At 36.8% G+C, this 19,833-nt stretch overlaps 1 protein-coding gene across 7 annotated transcripts in view; it reads right to left on the bottom strand.

Moving 5' to 3' along the window:
- The window catches only part of KCNH7 (potassium voltage-gated channel subfamily H member 7), a 438,042-nt gene that overhangs the window by 111,468 nt on the left and 306,741 nt on the right, over positions 1-19,833 (bottom strand). For 5 of the 7 annotated variants that reach the window (XR_013960662.1, XM_080669564.1, XM_080669568.1 and 2 more), the window contains 3 exons: positions 17,345-17,365; positions 16,896-16,919; positions 8,626-8,840 (listed from right to left, as the gene is read on the bottom strand). Coding sequence is in view for 5 of the 7 variants with exons in the window: in XM_080669564.1 (XP_080525690.1) it covers positions 8,626-8,840; positions 16,896-16,919; positions 17,345-17,365 (260 nt within the window). In the remaining 2 variants the exon portion in view is untranslated. The remainder of the gene's footprint in view (positions 1-8,625; positions 8,841-16,895; positions 16,920-17,344; positions 17,366-19,833) is intronic. The other 2 variants (XR_013960661.1, XM_080669566.1) reach the window with 1 other exon arrangement.

The following is a 19,833-nucleotide window of genomic DNA, read 5'->3' as shown; positions in this document are numbered from 1 at the left end:
GTGGTTAATGTGCTTAAAAGTGGTCCTGCACAAAGGGTCGTGGCTGCTCTCTGGACTCCCTGCGTGGAGAAAGGCAGAGCAGTCGCCGGCCGACTGGCTGGCCAGTTGGCCGGCTAATAAAGGCTCGCTACATTTTAATTTGGTCTGAACTCCAGTGGTCCTTCACTCACGCTGGCTCCACAACAGACTCTGTTCTCCCTAACCAAAGATACCTAAGAGCAAGTCGGCTAAATCTATCCTCCTTAACCAAAGATATCTAACAGCAGGTGGTTTAAATTGCCTTAATCAGGGAGATAGATTAAAAATACAATTAGAGCCAGACTAATCCAAGATAGAGGTGCAACTAACCAAAGAATGACTCCTGATCCCTCTATATAGTCATTTTGATACAGAGGCCTACTAAACGACACACCTGGAGATCTAATGAATATTCTGTTGAAATCCTACCCTGGGACCTCCCCTAAAATTTCCGCCGATAGAAAATAGATAAAACTCTCAGGACGAAGGATGCCATTATGTGCTCTTCTTTGAGCACACATGTGCCCCTTTCCTGAGGCATGTAATTTGCTTCTAGCCTACGCTCTAAGGGTCCAACAAGGCTTCCACCCAGGGGAGCAGTGGGCAGCAGCAGCTCATCCTGGACTTACCCCCTAATTCTGTCTCTGGGGCTCTCCCTTGGTCTCACTGTTCCAAGCTTTAATAAACTTACTCTTACTTTCACCTGCAGGAGTTAAGAAACTGGACATGCAACCATGCAACGGTCCCAGACCATGCTGGGGCAGGGCTAGCCACTGTTGCAGAAGTGGTCTGGTAACAATAATTAATACCTTTTTTTTAACTTTATTGGGGTATAATTGCTATACAAAATTTGCAAACATTTATAATTTTAAACATTAGATAACATAATGAAATCAATGCTGTCTCTCTATTATAAATCCATCTCTATTTCTGACGAAATACTGAATTATAAACATTGTCTTGCAGTTCTGTCAAAATTAATATAAATTGAGAGCCATTGAATTACATAAGCATATTACAATGGACAAAGATCAGTGGGAAGTAAGAAACCATAATCTTTAAACTCATCTTTATACCAGTAGTCAGTGTAAATTTGCCTTTCTTGCTATTGAGTCACATGTCACCAACAAAAAACAAAAGCTCTTCATCCTAATCTAAAATCAGCAAAAGGAAAATGGGATATAGCCTTAAAACAAGAGCTAATACTGAAATGAATCTCCTCTTTTAAGGACGGCTTTATTTAGTTTTTTGCAAGTTGGAAGAGATTCTCTTCCTATTTATCTGTAGACTCACTTTTCTAATTAGTTACTACTAAACTTTCAGATTATGACATTTTACCATGCTGTCAAATGTTACAGGTATACCCAAATGCCATGCTAATTTCTGAATATATTTAGTGGAAAAATAGGGAAACAACTGAATCATGGAGAGGGTGTCCTTTAGAGATTAAGAACTTCATGTTTGGAGTCAGATAACCTATTTGAAGTCTACTCTGTCATTAACTAGGTAACCTGAATAAGTTGCTTCCTCTCTCTAAGCAAGATTCCCCTTCTACAAAATGGAGATGATAATAATAGTACCAACTCATAGGACTGTTATATGGATTAGAGCTTAGCACATAGTAAATGCTCAATCAATGTCAGCTATTATTAAATCTATCTTAATTCTATTTTTATGAGAATAATATACTTAAGTGATTCCAAAATAATGGAAATCTATTTTGGCTTTAAAGTTCTTTATAGATTTTAAGATTTTATGGCTTTTTATACATTCAGAAAATTCTTTCTTATGACCTAAGTCTCTTTGTGATTACTCTCAAAACTAATTTTCTTGAGTACTCTCCTTCATGATGTTATAAGAAAATTATACTTGTGGTAAATCTCGTTCCCATCATATCTTCGCTAGATTAAAATCTCCTGTTCATTTAAGTTCCTTCATGTATTATTTTCTAATGATCCTGATATGGGTTTCTTTTAAATTTACCAGGCATTTCTCTTTAAGTAATAAATGATAGAACTATTTGGTCATAATTTGACTAGTACAGAGCCTTAAAAAATACCTCAAACTACATTTAGTTTTATCATATGATTTGTAGCATTTTTTATATTAGCTCTTATAAATGCTATTATTATGTACTAGAGGCCCGTTGCACGAAGATTCGTGCAATAGGCCTTCCTTCCCCTGGCTGCCAGCACTGGTTTTCCTCCAGCACCTGGAACCCAGGCCTTCACTCTGGCTGCCGCCTTCTGTCTTCACTCTGGCCAGAGCCTTCAGTCTTTGCTCTAGCTCAGTGGTCCGCAAACCGTGGCTTGCGAGCCACATGTGGCTCTTTGGCCCCTTGAGTGTGGCTCTTCCACAAAATACCATGGCCTTGGTGAGTCTATTTTGAAGAAGTGGTGTTAGAAGAAGTTTAAGTTTAAAAAATTTGGCTCTCAAAAGAAATTTCAATCGTTGTACTGTTGATATTTGGCTCTGTTGACTAATGAGTTTGCCAACCACTGCTCTAGCTGAAGCACCGCTCCTGTAGCTCCCTCTGCGCCCCCCCTCCTCCCCCTCATAGCAGGTGTCCTGCCCCGCCCGACCACTCTGCACCTGCATGCGTGCAGCCCAGAGGCCTGTAGTGGCTGGGGGGCAGGGCTGCCGACATATTTGTTGGGTTAATTTGCATACTCACTCCTGATTGGCTGGTGGGCATTGCAAAGTGATGGTCAATTTGCATACTTCTCTTTTATTAGTGTAGATTTTGTTGTATGGTGTTTCTCCAAGTCCATTATAATCCCTTGATTATTAGTACTAGTTTTTATACTTTTGTGTCTATAGTGCCTATTCAGCACATAATGTATATTCAATGTGTGTGTGTGTGTGTGTGTGTGTGTGTGTGTGTGAAAGAGAGAGAGAGAGATGCTGTTAGTCTGAATTCCTATCTTCATCTCTGCAATGGGCCATTGCTATTTGTTCTTCTTTTTAGTGGATCTCCTCCCCCAGTGAATTTTTCTGGTGTGGTTGTCAGTCAAGGCACCATGAGGATAAGCACAGGTCTCAAGTTGGCCAATCAGGTGCTACATTCTCAGGAATGATATGGACACTAGAAGAGAGATGGCTCATTTAACAGATCACCAGCTATGAGTATTAAATGAGACAGGAGAGTCTGAGGGCCTTGCTTCCACCAGAGGGCTAGTGAAGTCAACACAGAAGAAAGCATGGCTGATGGGGACCATGGGTGGGAGGGTAGGGTGGAGAATATCATCAGCTGTTTAAACAAAGACTACAGCCATGTCCCAAAGCAGATATGCCCCTACATTTAGATTATATGATCCAATAAACTGTAGCTCCTCCATTTATTTTTTGCTTAAGATGGTTTCAGTTGGTCTCTATTACTGGCATTGTGTTACAGCATTGATCAATAGAGTGTATGTGAGTTGCCAATAAAGTCTTGGAATCCAGAGCCATCATCTTATAAACCCTCTTTTTTAAAAAAAAAAAAATGTTTTTATTGATTTCAGAGAGGAAGAGAGAGATGATGAGAGAGAATCATTGACCAGCTACCTTTTGCACTCCCCACACCAGGGATTGTGCTTGCAACTCAGGCATGTGCCCCTGACCAGAATTGAACTGTGACCTCCTGGTTCATAGGTTGACACTCAACCACTGAGCCATGCCAGCCTCATACATATCCAAGGAGACTGACCTAATACTAAACTTGTAAAAGCTTAACATGACAACAAAATGATACTTTTTATTTATCATAAAATTAGCATAACGTTTGAACTGGAACTAGAACTAGCCTCAGGAATAATGAAATAATACAAGAGGCAAAGTTTGGTTTACTTTATTTAAAAGGAGGCAGATATAACCAAGAATTTGATTGTCAATTATGAACCACAATTCCGTAGTAAAAGCAAAACTTTGTTTTTTATTCAGCTTTTCTTTCAATTCATTGTTTTCTCTTCATCACTCCAAAGAAGTTGTAGAAACTGGCCAACCGAGGCCTTGCCTCCCTGCCGTAGACCTTACTACACATCTGTCTGTACCAGGTGGATTACAGTAAAGTTTGAAAAAATCCACACCTTTTGAGAGTTATTTTCTATTTTTTCTAATGAACAGAGAAAGTCAGCTGGACTATGGCAGAAAGAGCTGATGCATTCCATAAGTTTGTCCTGTAAGAACAGCCAATGAAATGGGTCTCTAAAACTACAAATAATCAAAAATCTTGTCTAAGGGGAGAATTTAGAAGGCAGATACTTGCTTTAGGGATTTTTGACCTACAGATTTATTCTTACTTAATTCTCTCCAGTACCTTTAGTGGTCCATTTCTGAATCTTTTAAGATTCTTCTTAATGTTGTGTATTATGCTATGCACTAGTGATACAAATAATTCATGCTTCACTCATTCATTGATATCCACAGTTTCCCAAGGGTGCCCACTCCATATTCTAATGCATAATCTTGAGAACTTCTCAAGTTTCAAAACTCATCTAAGAGTTTATATTCCCCCAGCACTACCCCAAACTCCCAACATAGGTAATGTTTCCTCTCCTGTCCTCGCAACTTCTGCGCTCTGAGCATACCTGTAGTGTAATACTTCATGTTGCATTGTAATGCCTATGTACTGTACTCATACGTCTCCCTCACTTCTTAAAGACAGAAAATTTGCCTTTTAACATGAATTCTCAGAATCTAGCACTGTGAACATTAGTTGTCAATACATGCTTGTTAAGTGAATAAGTAAATAGATGGATGCATGAATGTATGGATGAATGAATAAATGAGAATCTGATCTCTACTCTCAAGAAGCCCACTCTAGCTAAGGAGGCAAACAACTAATTGGCTAATTAGCAATTAGCCAATGTATACTAGAGATCGGACACAAAGGGGTAGAGAGCATAACGTAAGCAGAGATCAATGTTCCTTTCATTTATGCCTTTTAAAAAAATGTCTGCACTATTGTTTGTGCTCAGTGGAGCATTTAAAACTCACTGTTGGCCCTAGCTGGTTTGGCTCAGTGGATAGAACGTCAGCCTGTGAACTGAAGGGTCCTGGGTTCGATTCCAGTCAAGGGCACATGCCTGTGTTGGGGGCTTGATCCCCAGTAGGGGGCGTGCAGGCGGCAGGCAATCAATGAGTTTTTTTCATCATTGATGTTTCTCTCCCTCTCCCTTCCTTTCTGAAATAAATAAAAATATATTAAAACAAACAAACAAACAAACAAATAAACAAACAAAAAGAACCTCACTGTTGGATGATCTGTGAACCAAACCCTGATAACTTTTGAAGAAATAATTACCATAAATGCACTAAGGGAATAAAACAAATAAGAACATTAGATAAAGAAAATACTGCTAGCTGCCCATAGCAAATACATTGTGAATATCTAGGCAAGGAGAATTTCCACACAGGCCTAACAAAGGGAATAATAAAGTCTTGGGTTATTACAAGTTATTTTTAGTGACTAGGAGATAATGGTGTTGTGAATATGAGAATTCCAGAGAGAGCCATGATCAGGAACTTTCACAAACACTAAATGAGAAAATAGTGATAGGATCACCCTGCTTCCAAGTGCTTAAACAACATTTCCTGAGGCTATGTCTGCAGGAGGAATTTCTCAATAGTTGATGTCTATCTTGTTTGGTATGACTGTGGACAATTGGAAGCTTTGTTACTAAGAGCTAAAGGGGGCACTAAGAAAAAGATAAGAGTGTTCCTACTGATCATTTTTTCTAGTTTCTTGTCTCATCCTTTTTCCAGTCCCTCATTATTCTTGGCCAGAACATAGCCAGCCACTTAAGTGTTCTGTCTGTCTCCAGAATCACCTTCCTATCACTGTATCACAATGTTAAAAAAAGGGATCCTTTATAAAACAAAATCCAATTCCAATCTTCCAATGCCTTTTTTTGCCTGCATCATACTTATCTAATTTGGATACTTTGGAGGTTGTGGAGAGGGGCACTCCACAATTTGGGTGAAGTAAGAGAAGTTGTAGGAAAACTGTGGGGTCTTTTTGTGGGCCTCTGATTCCTTCAGTGATAAGTCATTTAAAACATGTTTTTAAAATGTTAAAACAAATATTGTAATGTCATGAAGCTAAGTAAAAGTCACATGGATTTAAGGAGAAAGTATGAGACCTTAAAAGAATGTTTTTGATGGAAGCTATTGTATTTTACCCAGACCCCCACGGCACTTATGTGAAAAAGGTGGTAAAGAACCCTTTCGAGGGGAAAGTTTCAGCAGTTCCCTGACCTGCGTGTGACAAGCCCCTGCCCAGACTAATGTCTCCCTGGTCCAGGAAACCACTTGTTCTCATAAGACACACGGACTTTTGTGCCTCTAGAACTTTGTTCTTGCTGTTTTCCTGTGATTATCACCCCTTCTCTTATTCACTTGGCCAACATCCCTTTCCTAACTTCCTTCCCCCTTCCCTCCCTCCCTCCCTCCCTTCCTTCCTTCCTTCCTTCCTTCCTTCCTTTCTTCCTTCCTTCCTTCCTTCCTAAATATTTCATGAACCCCTTTCTGCCAGGTGTCCTCCTAGGCCCTGGCAATGTAGGGATAAAAGAATCCTGCAGAGATAGTGGATGGGCAGGGGTAATTTACAGAGAACAGAATAATATCTGAAATTAATTGTTATGTACTTAGCACAGTGGTGGACATTTTCTATACATTATTCTATTTAATTCTTATGTCAATACTGAGAAATAAGTTTTGCCAACACTAAAACTTGCCTCAATGTCACACAATAAATGATACTTGTCTCCATGGCACACAATGAATGACTTAGCCAGAATTAAAACACAAGTGTATGTGACTCCCAGTTATGCTCTTAGATGTCACTTACTTTCCAGTTTGATAAGCAACTTCCCAGATCTAGTTTAAATGTCCCATCCTATCTCTTTTTCCCCCTCTGAAAATTGTCCTATTAAAGTATAATTACTTTTCCCCTAACCTATATTTCTGTATTCTTTATTAACATGATTTCTTTATGGCTATTTGTATAAATGTCTTCTCTCATCAGGCTTAGAAAGACCCCAGAGCAGGTAGCTGGCACCTCTGATCCACCCAGGCATCACCCTCTTCTGGCACCATGAGTCTGGAGAGTTAAAGGATAGGGTGGGCCCTGTGGTAAACCAAGAGCATGAAAGCTTTGCAAAGGTCACACTTGGCTGCCCACCAGCCTCAAAGAGTGCTTTGTTTGGCCTACAGGTGTTTTGCATTCATTAGTTTGCCAACTTTTAGAAATTAAGAGTTTAATCATAAATTCTGGGCTTCCAGCTTCTTTTTAAAATTGGAGGATTTGAAACCACAGTCAAGCATTCCTGCATGCCACATCTTTAGAGGGCCCTGCACTATACAATTCTCTATGGTCTCCTCTCCTGCTCTGCTGCCCTCACCACTACTCAGGTATGCTACTGCCAGCACCCTGACCCTAACATTTGCCACCAGTCTCCTGTGCAGTTTTTAAAATCTCTTAATTTCTATATATCCATATGATGGTTACTGCCTCCAAATAATGGATTTTTTTAAGGTAAAATTTGAAGCGTCATAGACATGCTAATACAGTAGACTTTTCCTTTACCATTGTTAAGCTCATTTTACTAAATTAAGGAGAACAAAATGCCAAGAGTAGAGAGCCTCATTATACATAAATATTGAAGTATATATCAGAGTATGGCATATACCATTTTCCATCTCCAATAGAGACTGCTCAGGTTTATCTTAAATGGACTCGCAGTCATTACACAGCTATTAGCTCACACAAAAAGGTTATTTACAAATTACTGGAGTGTTGTTTGCAGTTATTATAATTACAGAACAACTTTATTAATTCAAAATCTTCAATGCTTGGTATAGAGATTTGGGTCAAGTTTACCTTTATATTGTGACAGTTTATGAAAAAATTTGCTAAGCAAATTTACTAAGTAATTTGTTTGTAAGGGAAAAAAAAACTGTTTACTTGACACAAGTTTAAGAGTCATGAATTCCCAACAATTTAAGTGCATTGTAAGCAAAAGCTAGGTACTGCGTAGGCTAGTCTTTCAATATAATAAGTACAAATAATTTTTCCCTATTCTTAAAACATAACTCCTGCTACACGGTACTTTTTTTTCCTAGTTCAACATGCAATATTTATTTGAAAACAATAAAATACTGTTCCTGGGAAGCACATTGGTTTCCTCTGACTTTCCATCATCTCAGTCAGCTCTTTTCCCCAAGTCAACTGACTTATCTGACTCTACTTAGGAGAGTAAGTGAAAAAAAAGAAGGCCACAGTTAAGAGTAAATACCGATTAGTCACCTAAAGCTTCAATAGACACATCCATTATAATAAAATACCATGCTTTAAATAATGCAAGAATTGGCAGCAAAACAATAAATGTCCAAACATGATGAATAGCAGGTTAACCACCTCTACAATAAAGGGAACCATGATGCCAAGTTAGCCTATTTTTGCTCAGTCTTGTAATAAACAAAATCACAATTTATAGATAAATTGGAGTGCAAATAAATGGCTTACCTCTCTTGGTAGTCATTCATGAAAAAAAAAAAAGAATGTATTTTATGGTGCAGAAAAGAACCTTTAAAAGAGTTGAAATTGATAGTAAAATCATGTCCTACCTGGGTAACTTTCTCTGTCACATTGTGTGTTCGATCTTTAACCTTGGGTGCAATAATAGTTTTATCTGAAGAAGGAGGGGATGTACTCTTTTTTTCAGTTTTGACATCTGAAAAATTCAGAGTGAGCTGTGGAATCTTGTTAATGGTGCTGTATTTGTTGAGGTTTGAATCCGATGTGGATCCCAGGAGGCTTGACTTGATATGATTAAAAGGCCCTAAAAAAATTGGAAAGTATTTGTAAAAGCAATATCAAAAGAAATAGAAGAAGAAAAAATAGTCCTAAATGACCTGCTGGTGACCCATGATTAATGTGACCCTGATCCAGGTGTGACTAAATTTAGCTAGGTAATACCCAAACATAGGGTTTAGGGTCACTGCCTGCCACTTGGAGTAGCACATGAGTATCCTAGGATAAAATGGGGTCTAGGTGTGCACCCAGAGAGCAGATGGAGGCTTTAGCTATTATTCAGCTTTGTTCATTAAAGGCTGAAATAAAAGAAGAAGAGAGGGGAAAAACAAAACAAAACACTCCACTCTTTATCATTGGCCAAATTCTACCTTCAAAGTTCCTCAAGAATTTCCTTTTATAATCCAGGGATTATTCAAGGAAGGATTTGCCTCTGGTTAAAATCATGTCGGCCATGAAATTTCTGAATGGGCAGTCTACCTTGCTCCAATTTATATTATTCTCCTCTCTGTACTATATTTTTTGCAGAGCTTCCAGAACAGTTAAGCCCAGATGAAGGAATTTCAGATAAGACTAAGAAGGGCAAATGTCTTTCCTTTTCCTTTCTTTCTCTCTTTCTTTTGTTATTATTATTTTTTATTCTTGAAAACTCTAGGATCCTGTGTGGAATTTTAAAATATTTTCCTTCTTTCTTTTTGTTTAGAATTGACTGACCACTTATTGAGGGGGAAAAAAAGAAAAGAAATAAAATCCATACCAGAAGAATGCTTTGGCAAACAATTTACAATTAAAGGGCCCATAGCTAGGCAAAAGGATATACCTGAAGTTGGTAGTACCTTGTTATTTCTTTCTCTCTCCTTTAAAAAAAACAAACAACAAAAAAAAACCATGCTACTCATTTGATCCCAAGAACTTATTCATTTTATAGCTGGAGATTTGTACCCTTTGATCAACTCTCATGATATCTCAGATTCCTTTCCCACAAAGATTATTTGGCAAGGTGCCAGGACTCCTGACCCATTGTTAAGGATAAGTACCCTGGCCAGCAACATCTTCTTTTGAGATGCACCTATTGTCCTTTGCTTATGAAGATTTAGGAAATGCTCCAGGGGTTCTTGTACAATGGCTAATGCTATGTAGCTATTAGAAATTAGCACTAGGAAGAATTGTAGAAAAATCCAGAGCCCATGAGTATTATACACACATTAACTTTTTGCTTCAGAGAGTGCTTAAAACAAAAATTGAATGAATGAACTTGCTAGTTAACACATTTTGCCTTTTTTTTTTTTCCTATTCAGAATGAAACTAACACAGTTTAGGGATCAAAATGTACTTAATGTACCAAATGAGGTATAATCAGTTGAAAATTTTATAGTTTGTGTATTTTGGACCAGAACAACCAATCAAATCAGATACAATATAATGCTAAAAAAATACTCATCGCTTAGTTCCATTTGAAGAAAAATCACATTATGTTTGTTTATGAGAGTTATATTTGATTATTATAAACATTTGAACTTATTTAAATGGATTTTTTTCAGGGTTGCAAATACTGTGTTTCTTGAGGTGCATTTCTGTTCATTTCCTGAATTTTCTTTCTGTGATGATGACCAAATCCACCTAGGTGAAAAATGTTATTGAGTTCTCTGCATATTTATTGCCCAGCATGTTCTCATTTGCATATAGAATTTCACTTTTTTTTTCTATTTATATGACAAAGAGAAGTAAGAGCCAAAATTGGTACCAAATTGTTCTAGCCTTCAGGTAGGACTGGGACAGAACCCTGGGTCTGTGTGGAACTCTCCACTACATGCACTCATTTATTTTATTATTTTTTAAACTATATTTTTATTGATTTCAGAGAGGAAGGGAGAGAGAGAGAAAAAAATCAATGATGAGAGAGAATCATCGATCAGCTGCCTCTTGCATGATTGCTCCTGGGGAATGAGCCAGCAACCCAAGCATGTGCCCTGACTGGGAATTGAACCCATTACCTCCTGGTTCATAGGTCAATGTTCAACCACTGAGCCACACTGGCTGGGCCATGCACTCATTGGGACCTAGCCTTAATGGTGTTTCCTTTTTTTTTTTTTTTTGGTATCATTCTATGCCTACATTCCAAGTCTATATCTTAATATTTACAGTTTATAAAACATTCTAGGAACTCAGATATCTTGGTATTGTCCATTGCTCAGCTCTAATGTCATATTTTCACTCCTTAGGTAACTTTACTGTACACAGGGATACTGACAAGAGATTGCAGAAGGTTGAAGTATAAAGTTAAATTGTGCTTAAAACCCTTTTGCCCAATTTTCAATTCTCTTCTCTATCATCCTTCTATATGTTGTATTTCTGTAGCAGGTTATCTACAAAGTTGTTTATAAAACTGGATAAAAACATGGATCATCTATGATGTTACAGCAGAAAGACCATTAAATATACTCCACTGACTTGGTTACACGGATAAGCAAGTAGTCTCTACTATGAGAGTAATTCACTCTAAGGGCAGCGATTTCCAATTGGGTACCGTGAGAGGCACAATGGTGTGACACAAGAATTTTTAAAACAAGCAACACTTGATTATTTAGTAAGGGGCACTGACTTCTTTTCCCTTAAATTGTCAAATTAAAAGATGACGACAGCCAACACAACAATAGTCGTACAGTGTGAATGAATCAAAATCATACCTATTTTTTGTCACATCGACAAGAAATACATTTTTTGGTGTGTCACAGTGTTTTAGTAATTGGTTTGTGTGCAATGAGATGAAAAAGCTTGAAAATCACTGCTCTAAGTGCATCTGTGAGGCATTTTTATTTGTCCCAATGATGGCAGGTGTCGATTCTGTCACCTTGAAAAATTGTCCCATAGGTCTCAATGGGCATTCATGTAGGTGAAAAGCCTGATTATGATGATTTGAACCTTGAACCTGTTTCACATATAGAGTACAATGTACTTTTAACAGGCTTTTCACATATATGGAATTTTCCAGAGTTATAACTACCATGTAAAGGTAAGGTTTTAATATTGTTTTATGCAGAACTTTACCAGAAGTTATTCACCATTTTGGAAAATCATATTGCTTAGAGCTACACTATGGCTTTTGAATTGCCAAAACAAATTGCAGACTTCCAGTTAGAGTCTATGTGTGTAGTTGCCACATGTAAATATATGTAAGCAAAGAGACTTGAATCTTGTTTTAACAGTAATTTAAAACTGTTAAATTAGTTAAAATTTGGAGCCAGATATTATATAATTTCCAGAGATTATAGGAGTCACACTAAAAATCATTAATAAAATTTTATTTTAAAATATTTCATACTTTTGTTCTCCTATATATGTAAAATTATGTGATACAATGAAATTAAATCAATGTGGTAAAAACTAAACATTTGAAATGATTTGTCCTAGGATTGTCTGTTGGCTTCCAGTATCTCCCTAATAACTCCCTAGAGATCTGCCATAATTTCTCCAGAATGTCTTGATTTCCATTTCTTCTTCCAATCCATCTTCTAGTTCCCATTGCTTCTGAAGGCATATGGTCTGTAAGGCATTTTTTTAAGTGTTGGAGAATATATGTCCTGACATTTAGTGAGATTTTTTTCTTCTGTGCAATTCATTACTATTGCATATTATCGCAGAGGGAATTATTTTAACATTACACTTGAAAGTAAGGGCCAGCTCATTTGTGAGAATATTATACTTCCTCATTTTCTCCCCACTTTATCTTGGTATAGTACTCATAATTCAATTTTTGTTTCCTACTTTTAATTTTTTAAGTATTTTCCACTTTATTTTATTTTATTATTCTTTCCCCATCACCATTTATCCCCCTTATACCCTCTTCCACCTTCACCTACCCTCCTACCCCCTCTAGTTACCACACTGTTGTCCATCTATGAATTTTATTTTTAAAATTCACATATATAAATCCAATATGTTATTATTTATTCTAATAGTGAATTTTATTTTGTTATCTACCCATACTTCTACTCTATCATTTTGTTCAGTACTTCTATGGGCAGTGTTCTCATGTCTTTAATGCAATTACAGCCAATTTTTTCTTATGTCTAATTATTGCATTATGTCTTCTAGTTAGTTACCATTGAACATTAACATATTGAGATAAATATCATTACATTATAAACTGTTTTCTTTTATCTTTGTTTTATATTGCAGTTAAGGAATCATGTTGTTCTTTTAGAAATAAATTAAATTATTTCTGATTGTAGTTTCAGGATAGTAAAATGCATATTAAAAGTATTGACTGCAATAAGAGACAGGGCTAAGATTTGGCCTCAGAATATTACAAATTCATTGTAGTGTGTATTTTAGCTTCTCTTATTTACTGTTGGAAACCTTTCTAAACTGTTACTCTACTCTGTTTCTTGTTTTTTAAAGCTCTTAGTGTTAGAGATTGAATCTAGGTGACCATTTAATCTATCCATTTAAATAATTCAGCAAAACTTAAAATATTTCTTAAAATAATTCATGCGTGCTCCTTAGATAAGACTTTTACAACCCATTTTATCCTATATAGCAAAGATTATTATGTTCTTTTCCACTAACTTTGAAGCATATGTTTATATGCAGAAGTCTGTTAGAGTGTGCAATATGATCAGTGTTGTTTCTAAAATCTATTGAAGTTCTAATAAAAAAGTTTCCAACACTTTAATTAAGATAAGTATTAGCAATATCTTTATTTTACCAGTTGTAAAACAAGGCAGACAGAATATGTGGCCAAAAGGGAATAAGAATCAAGGATAGAAATCAGAATACAGGGATTCCTACCTCCTAGTCTATATTCAGAGAGGCCGTGGGTGAGGGTTTAAAGGTGAAAGGCAGCCTCCCTGAGAGTGGTCATGAACAGTGGGGTTAGGAGTCTAATGAAAGAAAGGAGAGTAACCTGAAAAACAAAGGGAAATCAATTTAAAGAAAATAAATGGGCAGAAATAAAGGGAAATAATGGGTTCCGTAGAAATGTAAAACTCAAAAATATATAGAAAGACTCGATGTTTTTTAGAGAACCATTTGCAAAATGGATTCCCTGATGATCTCAGATGGAAATGAGGTGACTAAGAAGACTAAATCAGCAGCTATATAAAGCTCTAATATATCTCAAGTGTCTGATTAAAAATAAAGTAGGCCAGGTTCTAGCTACAAAGAAATACTCTGCATTTAGAGATCATGCTAGAGGTTAAAGCAACAACTAGGAAGAATTTTACATTTATCATGAGTGACAACATACTAAAGGAGAATATTTTCTCTTTTAGATGGTGCTGGAAATATAGCTAAGGACATCTAATATATTTTTAAAATATATATATTTTTAAGATCTTTGCTCTTGAGGGCTGAATGGGTCAAGAGAGAAGGAAATCATAAAGATTAAGGTTGTTTTTAACTCATCAGGTGTTTATACAATATTTCTTAGGGCGCTGAGTTTATTTTGCTAAAGTTTAATAAAGTCTAAGTTACTGAACTGACAACATTAAAGAAATGCAAGAGCAGTGTTTAGTAATTGAATTTTGTAAAAGAACACTGTCAATAAGCATAAGGACAAGCAGTTTAAGACTAGAAAAAGAAGTAGTCAAATTATTTGTAGTCAATATCTATATTGTCTGTTTTAGCACATGGCATATAATTTACAGAAGAAAACTGTCACCATTGAAAAATCAACTTGCAACTCAACTTATACAGTCACAAATACTCAGTAATGGCCAATGTAGTTTATGAGAAACATTTGTATCAGATCAATTGATTTCCGTTGTGAGTCTGATAGTTTTGTTGGTATAGAGAAGGTAAAAGCTGTACTAAATCTTGAGAGTAGTTTTGCTTTGACTCATATGCCAGGTTCTTAGACAAGTTAGAAGTTGAACATACCATTGTCAGTGGTATGCAGTATTACATGGGATGATAAAGAGGTGGAAGCAACAGAGGGGTAATTATATTAATGACTTATTTACTAAGTAGGTAAGGGGTTAATTTTTATTGATGACTTGGAAAGCAGAATAAGCAGATAAGCCACTAAGTTGGAGGTGAAAATCTGTTTATGTGTGATTGTAGGACTAAGTTCACCTCTCAAATATTAGAGAAATAGGTGAAAAATATAATATACACATACACACAAATAAATAACATATGCAATTTATTCGAATTAACTTTTTCACTCTTTGATAATGAGTTACACTTTTTGATCTTTGAAGTCTAATTTTAAAGGGTCAGAGTGCTAATGGAATTTATTAAAAGAAAACACAATTGATCCCCAAAAAGAAGGTTAAATGGAAATTATTCAATTTAGAAGAAAAGATTGAGTGTCAGTTTGCTGTTTTTATACTGTGATATTACATCAAGATTAGAAGTAGCCAGCTAGCATCTCTGTCCAACTCAGGATTGATGAAGGGGAATAAACTGCATTTCAGCAAGAAGGATTTAGCTTAGCTCTTTGTGTAACAGGCAGTAAAATAGATTTCCCAAGAAAATTAAAGAATGGGCTCACTGGAGATAAAGATGCCTCTACCACTTGTGCAAAGGATTTAGACAACACCCTTGCCCAAGGGGGATGAACCAAATAATCTTGAAAACTTTCTAAATGCCTTCCTAAATTATTTATTTTATTTTGGTAAAGAAATAATTTTTAGTTGAGAAAAAACTAATTATGCATTTTTATACAAAGAAGTGTTGAAATTTGTCTTTCATTTTTAAAATTTTTTAATTTAAATGTAGTTTAGAAACAAACCCAAAACTTAAACAACATGGTTAATTTATTGTCATATATCTAATTAGATTAATTGCTCTGTGAATATCTTAAGGAGCCAGACACTTAAATAAGTTGTTTTCAAAACTAGAGCTCGAACAAATAATGAAGACTTTGGAGGGCACAGGGACATTACATTTTTATTAAATTTGCACATGTTTTATCTAATTTGGGAGTTTAATTTCATAAATATTAATATACAAAAACTTTCTACGGTGGTTTAGAGTTTCCTAACTGATTTTAGGATTCATTTTCATTCAAAGACGACTGCTATTTAAAAATGAAGGGTCGAGAAAAAAAGGTTGAAGAGTAAGTGGATTAAGTTTATGAGACAAAAATAACTGCTGCAGTTTGAATGACAATTATGTGAGCTACTAGTTTGGAGATAAGCAAGCTTAATTTTTTATTTATTGAGGAAAAATAGAGTCATTTCTAATTAGATTCATTTCATTTAAAAGATGACTGGAAAATTGATGTCTAATAATTGATTGTTAATTATTAAAGCTAAGGCCAGCCATATGTCACAGAGGTAAGTTGGTAAGAGCTGCTTGTATTCTGTTTCTTGGGGTCATGTTCTGCATTAGATCAAGTCAAATCACCACCCACAGCTGACACTGATTTGCTTTCTTTTAGAAATCTCAGGCCAAGGATAGAATAAGCATGTACATGAAATCTCATCCTGTTATTGGAGTTCACCTGCACAGACCCTTTTGGAAATGCTTAAAAAATAAAACTAGGATGGAAAGAAGTTGCCACAATTTCCCTTATTTTCAAGTTATCCTGGGCTGCTAAAAACATCTTTCGTTTTAGTGATATTAATTCATAACAGTCACCAGCTCTGACTGAGAGAAGGGATTGAGAAATCAATATCCAAAACTTCACCGTGATTAGAGTAGCAGTCACATAGGAAAGAGGTCAAAACAGTGAGTTCTAAGTAATGGTGGTTACTGGTGGAGACGTGTCCATGCAACACACATGCACAAAGTGAGCCATTGTCACCACATGCATACCCACAGCAGCATGCATGGCCTATGTTAAAAGACTAAGCCCCACAAGTGTTCCATCTGATGAGAACATAGGATTATTTTATGTTGTGATTCCTGGTATCCACTATGATCTAGTAAATCAGAAGTGAATTTCAAATTTTTAGCCAACTCCAGATTGTCCAGAGATATTTCTCGATTGAACAATACCCTGTAGTAGCTATAGGTCATGCCAGTGATTTCAGACTAATATAAGACACAAACATGATTGAAATGTAATATAGAAAAACAGAAGGTGACTACCATGCATGTACAGTTTACTACTACAGTAAGCTTAAAACCATACCCCCTGCCATCCAGGAACGCGAAACTAGTTTTAAGGAAACAAAAGAGGAACAAGTAAAGTGATGCTGTCATGTAGCACTTTGCTTATTTTATTTAATCTTGAACTAAAAGAATTTTTTTTTTTTTTTGGTTGAAATAGGCTTATGTGCCTCTTCCACACTGGAATATATGTCGCTTGATATTTGTATCTTCCCAAATGATTTAAATATTTAGGAAATGTTCATTGTCAACCTAGGCTTGTGCTTCTTGCAGGAAAAGTTCATAGCAAACACCACTGAGAAAGTAACAATGTCTCCAACCAAAACCAAGCCATGATGTCTCCACCAGGCGCTTGGACTAGCTAAGGGCAGCATGATGTTGCATTGAACAGGGCATACAGCAGGCAACTTAACATGCCAAGTAAAGGGGCACTTTGAGAATTGGATGTTAAAATTTGAGTTCGTACTTTACCTTTGACATTGCGACCATTGTCTGTTTTGAACACATAAGGATAAAAGAAAAGAGAAATATAAAAAGACTAAAATTATGTCATATACACTGAATTACCTCTATACAAAAACAGATAAAACAGAATGCAATGCTTAAAATTTTAACTTTGAAATGAACATTTTGTACTATTTAACCAAGTAAAAATGCATATGCTAGAAATAATATCTGCTGTCATAAACATTTGTGTTCAAATATGTGAAACATTTACCTCAATTTAAATGGATTCCAAGATACAGATATTATAATTATGACAGTTTGGAGAAAGACCTACCCAGCTGCCTGTAATTGTGATAAAAACTTTCAACCTTGTCAGAAGCCAATATTAGTGTTGCTTCAACCATCATTTAACAAAGAAGGACTACACAACATTTTGTATGTTAAGCATTTTTTTTGTATAATTTCACCTAGTGTGTTCAATAAGAAAAAAATATTTCTAAAACAGCATTTTACTTTATAAACCAACTTGCATTATTAATCACAAATTTATTATTTGTCTCTCTCATAAATGTTCTTTAATGTATATTTTGAAAATACTGAATTGTACACAAAGAGTCATTCTTAGGAAAAATAATTATAAGAAATCAGTGAGACACTGGACTGTTCAAAGGGAATGTAAGATTTAAAAATTTATGTTGTCACAATGCATTCAGTATAATACCCAGAATATTTAGGAAATTTGTTTATATTAAAACTGGAGGCCTGGTGCATGAAATTCATGCACAGGTAGGGTCCCTAGGCCTGGCCTGCGATCAGGGCTGATCTTCCCTGGCTGCCAGCAGCCGGCCCTGCCCCCTGCTGCTGCTGGTTGCCCTCTGTGTGTGGGGCGACTGGTGGAGCGATTGGGGCCCTGGCATCGCCCATGTCCACCGCCACTCACCCCTGGTTCCCAGTTCCCCATCGGGCAATTGGGGCCTGTGTGCTGGGGGCAGCTCCTGTGCTGAGTGTCTGCTATCTGCCCTCTGGTGGTCAGTGCACATCATAGCCAACCGGTCATTCCGCCATCTGGTCAATTTGCATATTACACTTTTATATATATACTAGAGGCCCGGTGCACAAAATCATGCATGGGAGGAGGTTGTCCCTCAGCCCGGCCTGCACCCTCTCCAATCTGGGACGCCTTGGGGGATGTCTGATTGCTGGCTCCTAACCGCTCGCCTGCCTGCATGCCTGATCGCCCCTAACCACTCCCCTGCCGGCCTGATTGACGCCTAACTGCTCCCCTGCCGGCCTGATTGCCCCCAACTGCCCTCCCCTGCCGGCCATCTTGTGGTGGCCATCTTGTGCGATGTGGGGGCAGCCATCTTGTGGCAGCCATCTTGTGACTAAGTCGCGCAAGGGTGTCACACGACGTTACCTAGGCTTTTATTATATAGGATAGATGGGCTGTTTTCAAATCTCAGAATGGAGTCTGTAAGGATGGATAAAGGCCTTTCCTTTTCTTTGCTTTGGCCTTCCACAATTTATGAGAAGCACCTGGTCATTAACCCCCAAGATTGTTGGCTCCGCTGATTCAAACAGCTCCTCTGTTCAAACTGTGGGACAAGATAAGCTACTCTCAAGGCTTCATTCTTGCACCCTCTTCATTCCTGCTGTTTTCACAACTCAGGGATAACGCTCAGCAAGGAGTCTTTAGTTAGTAGAAAGTTCCATTCCCCTCTCCTCTTCAAACAAGCCTCTTTTTAACTCTTCATAACTTTTGTTCTAAGCTTTTTTACAGGCTTGGGAAAAATACTGATAAGAAACCTCCTTAGGACATCTGCCAAACTGTCTTCTGGAAAGCGAACAAACCATAACTTTTCAGGACAAACCCCCTCCTATCTGCTCAACTTCAACAGAACCCTCCTCCTGTCCTTGTCGCTTAGCAACAGCCACTGCTTCAAAGAGTAGGCCACCCTTTCTTTCCTGCCCTGTATTGACTAGCAATACTTGGCCCTTTCCTCTCTTGGAAAGTAAATAAACGTCTTCCCTGCATCTCATCTTTTAGTTGTGAATTCTTTCACAGCCCACGTCACCAGCCAAACCCTAAAAGAGTGCTTTCATATTTATTTTGAGATTAGCAATTTGACTCTTACATATTTGTTACTAGTGAAATATGTGTTACTAGTTTTGAAATAAGCGAGCTTAAAATAAAGTCATGTCAAAACCATTCAAATATATACAATATTTGAAAAATCTGTTCAACATTTGTTGACATCTCTGCTAATATTGTGCATATTTAAAATCTTGGGCTTTATTAGCATTGTTTCAAAGCTTATACGGTAATTGACGCAATTTCAATAGTGTGGTATATTGAATCGCTAGTGTAGTGCCTTGGACAGAGATACATAAAGACTATGATCTTACATGACAACTCTCTGCCCACTTTGAGGGACCATTAAAAGCATATAGAGGTAGTGGAAGAGACCTTGATTACATAGCATTAACTGTCCCCATCAGAAGCTGGGTTCAAA

The sequence above is a fragment of the Plecotus auritus genome (assembly GCF_963455305.1).
Source record: "Plecotus auritus genome assembly, chromosome: 5".
Lineage (NCBI taxonomy): Eukaryota > Metazoa > Chordata > Mammalia > Chiroptera > Vespertilionidae > Plecotus > Plecotus auritus.
The sequence above is the reverse complement of the archived record's forward strand: the minus strand, read 5'-3'. Positions and strand labels throughout refer to the sequence as shown.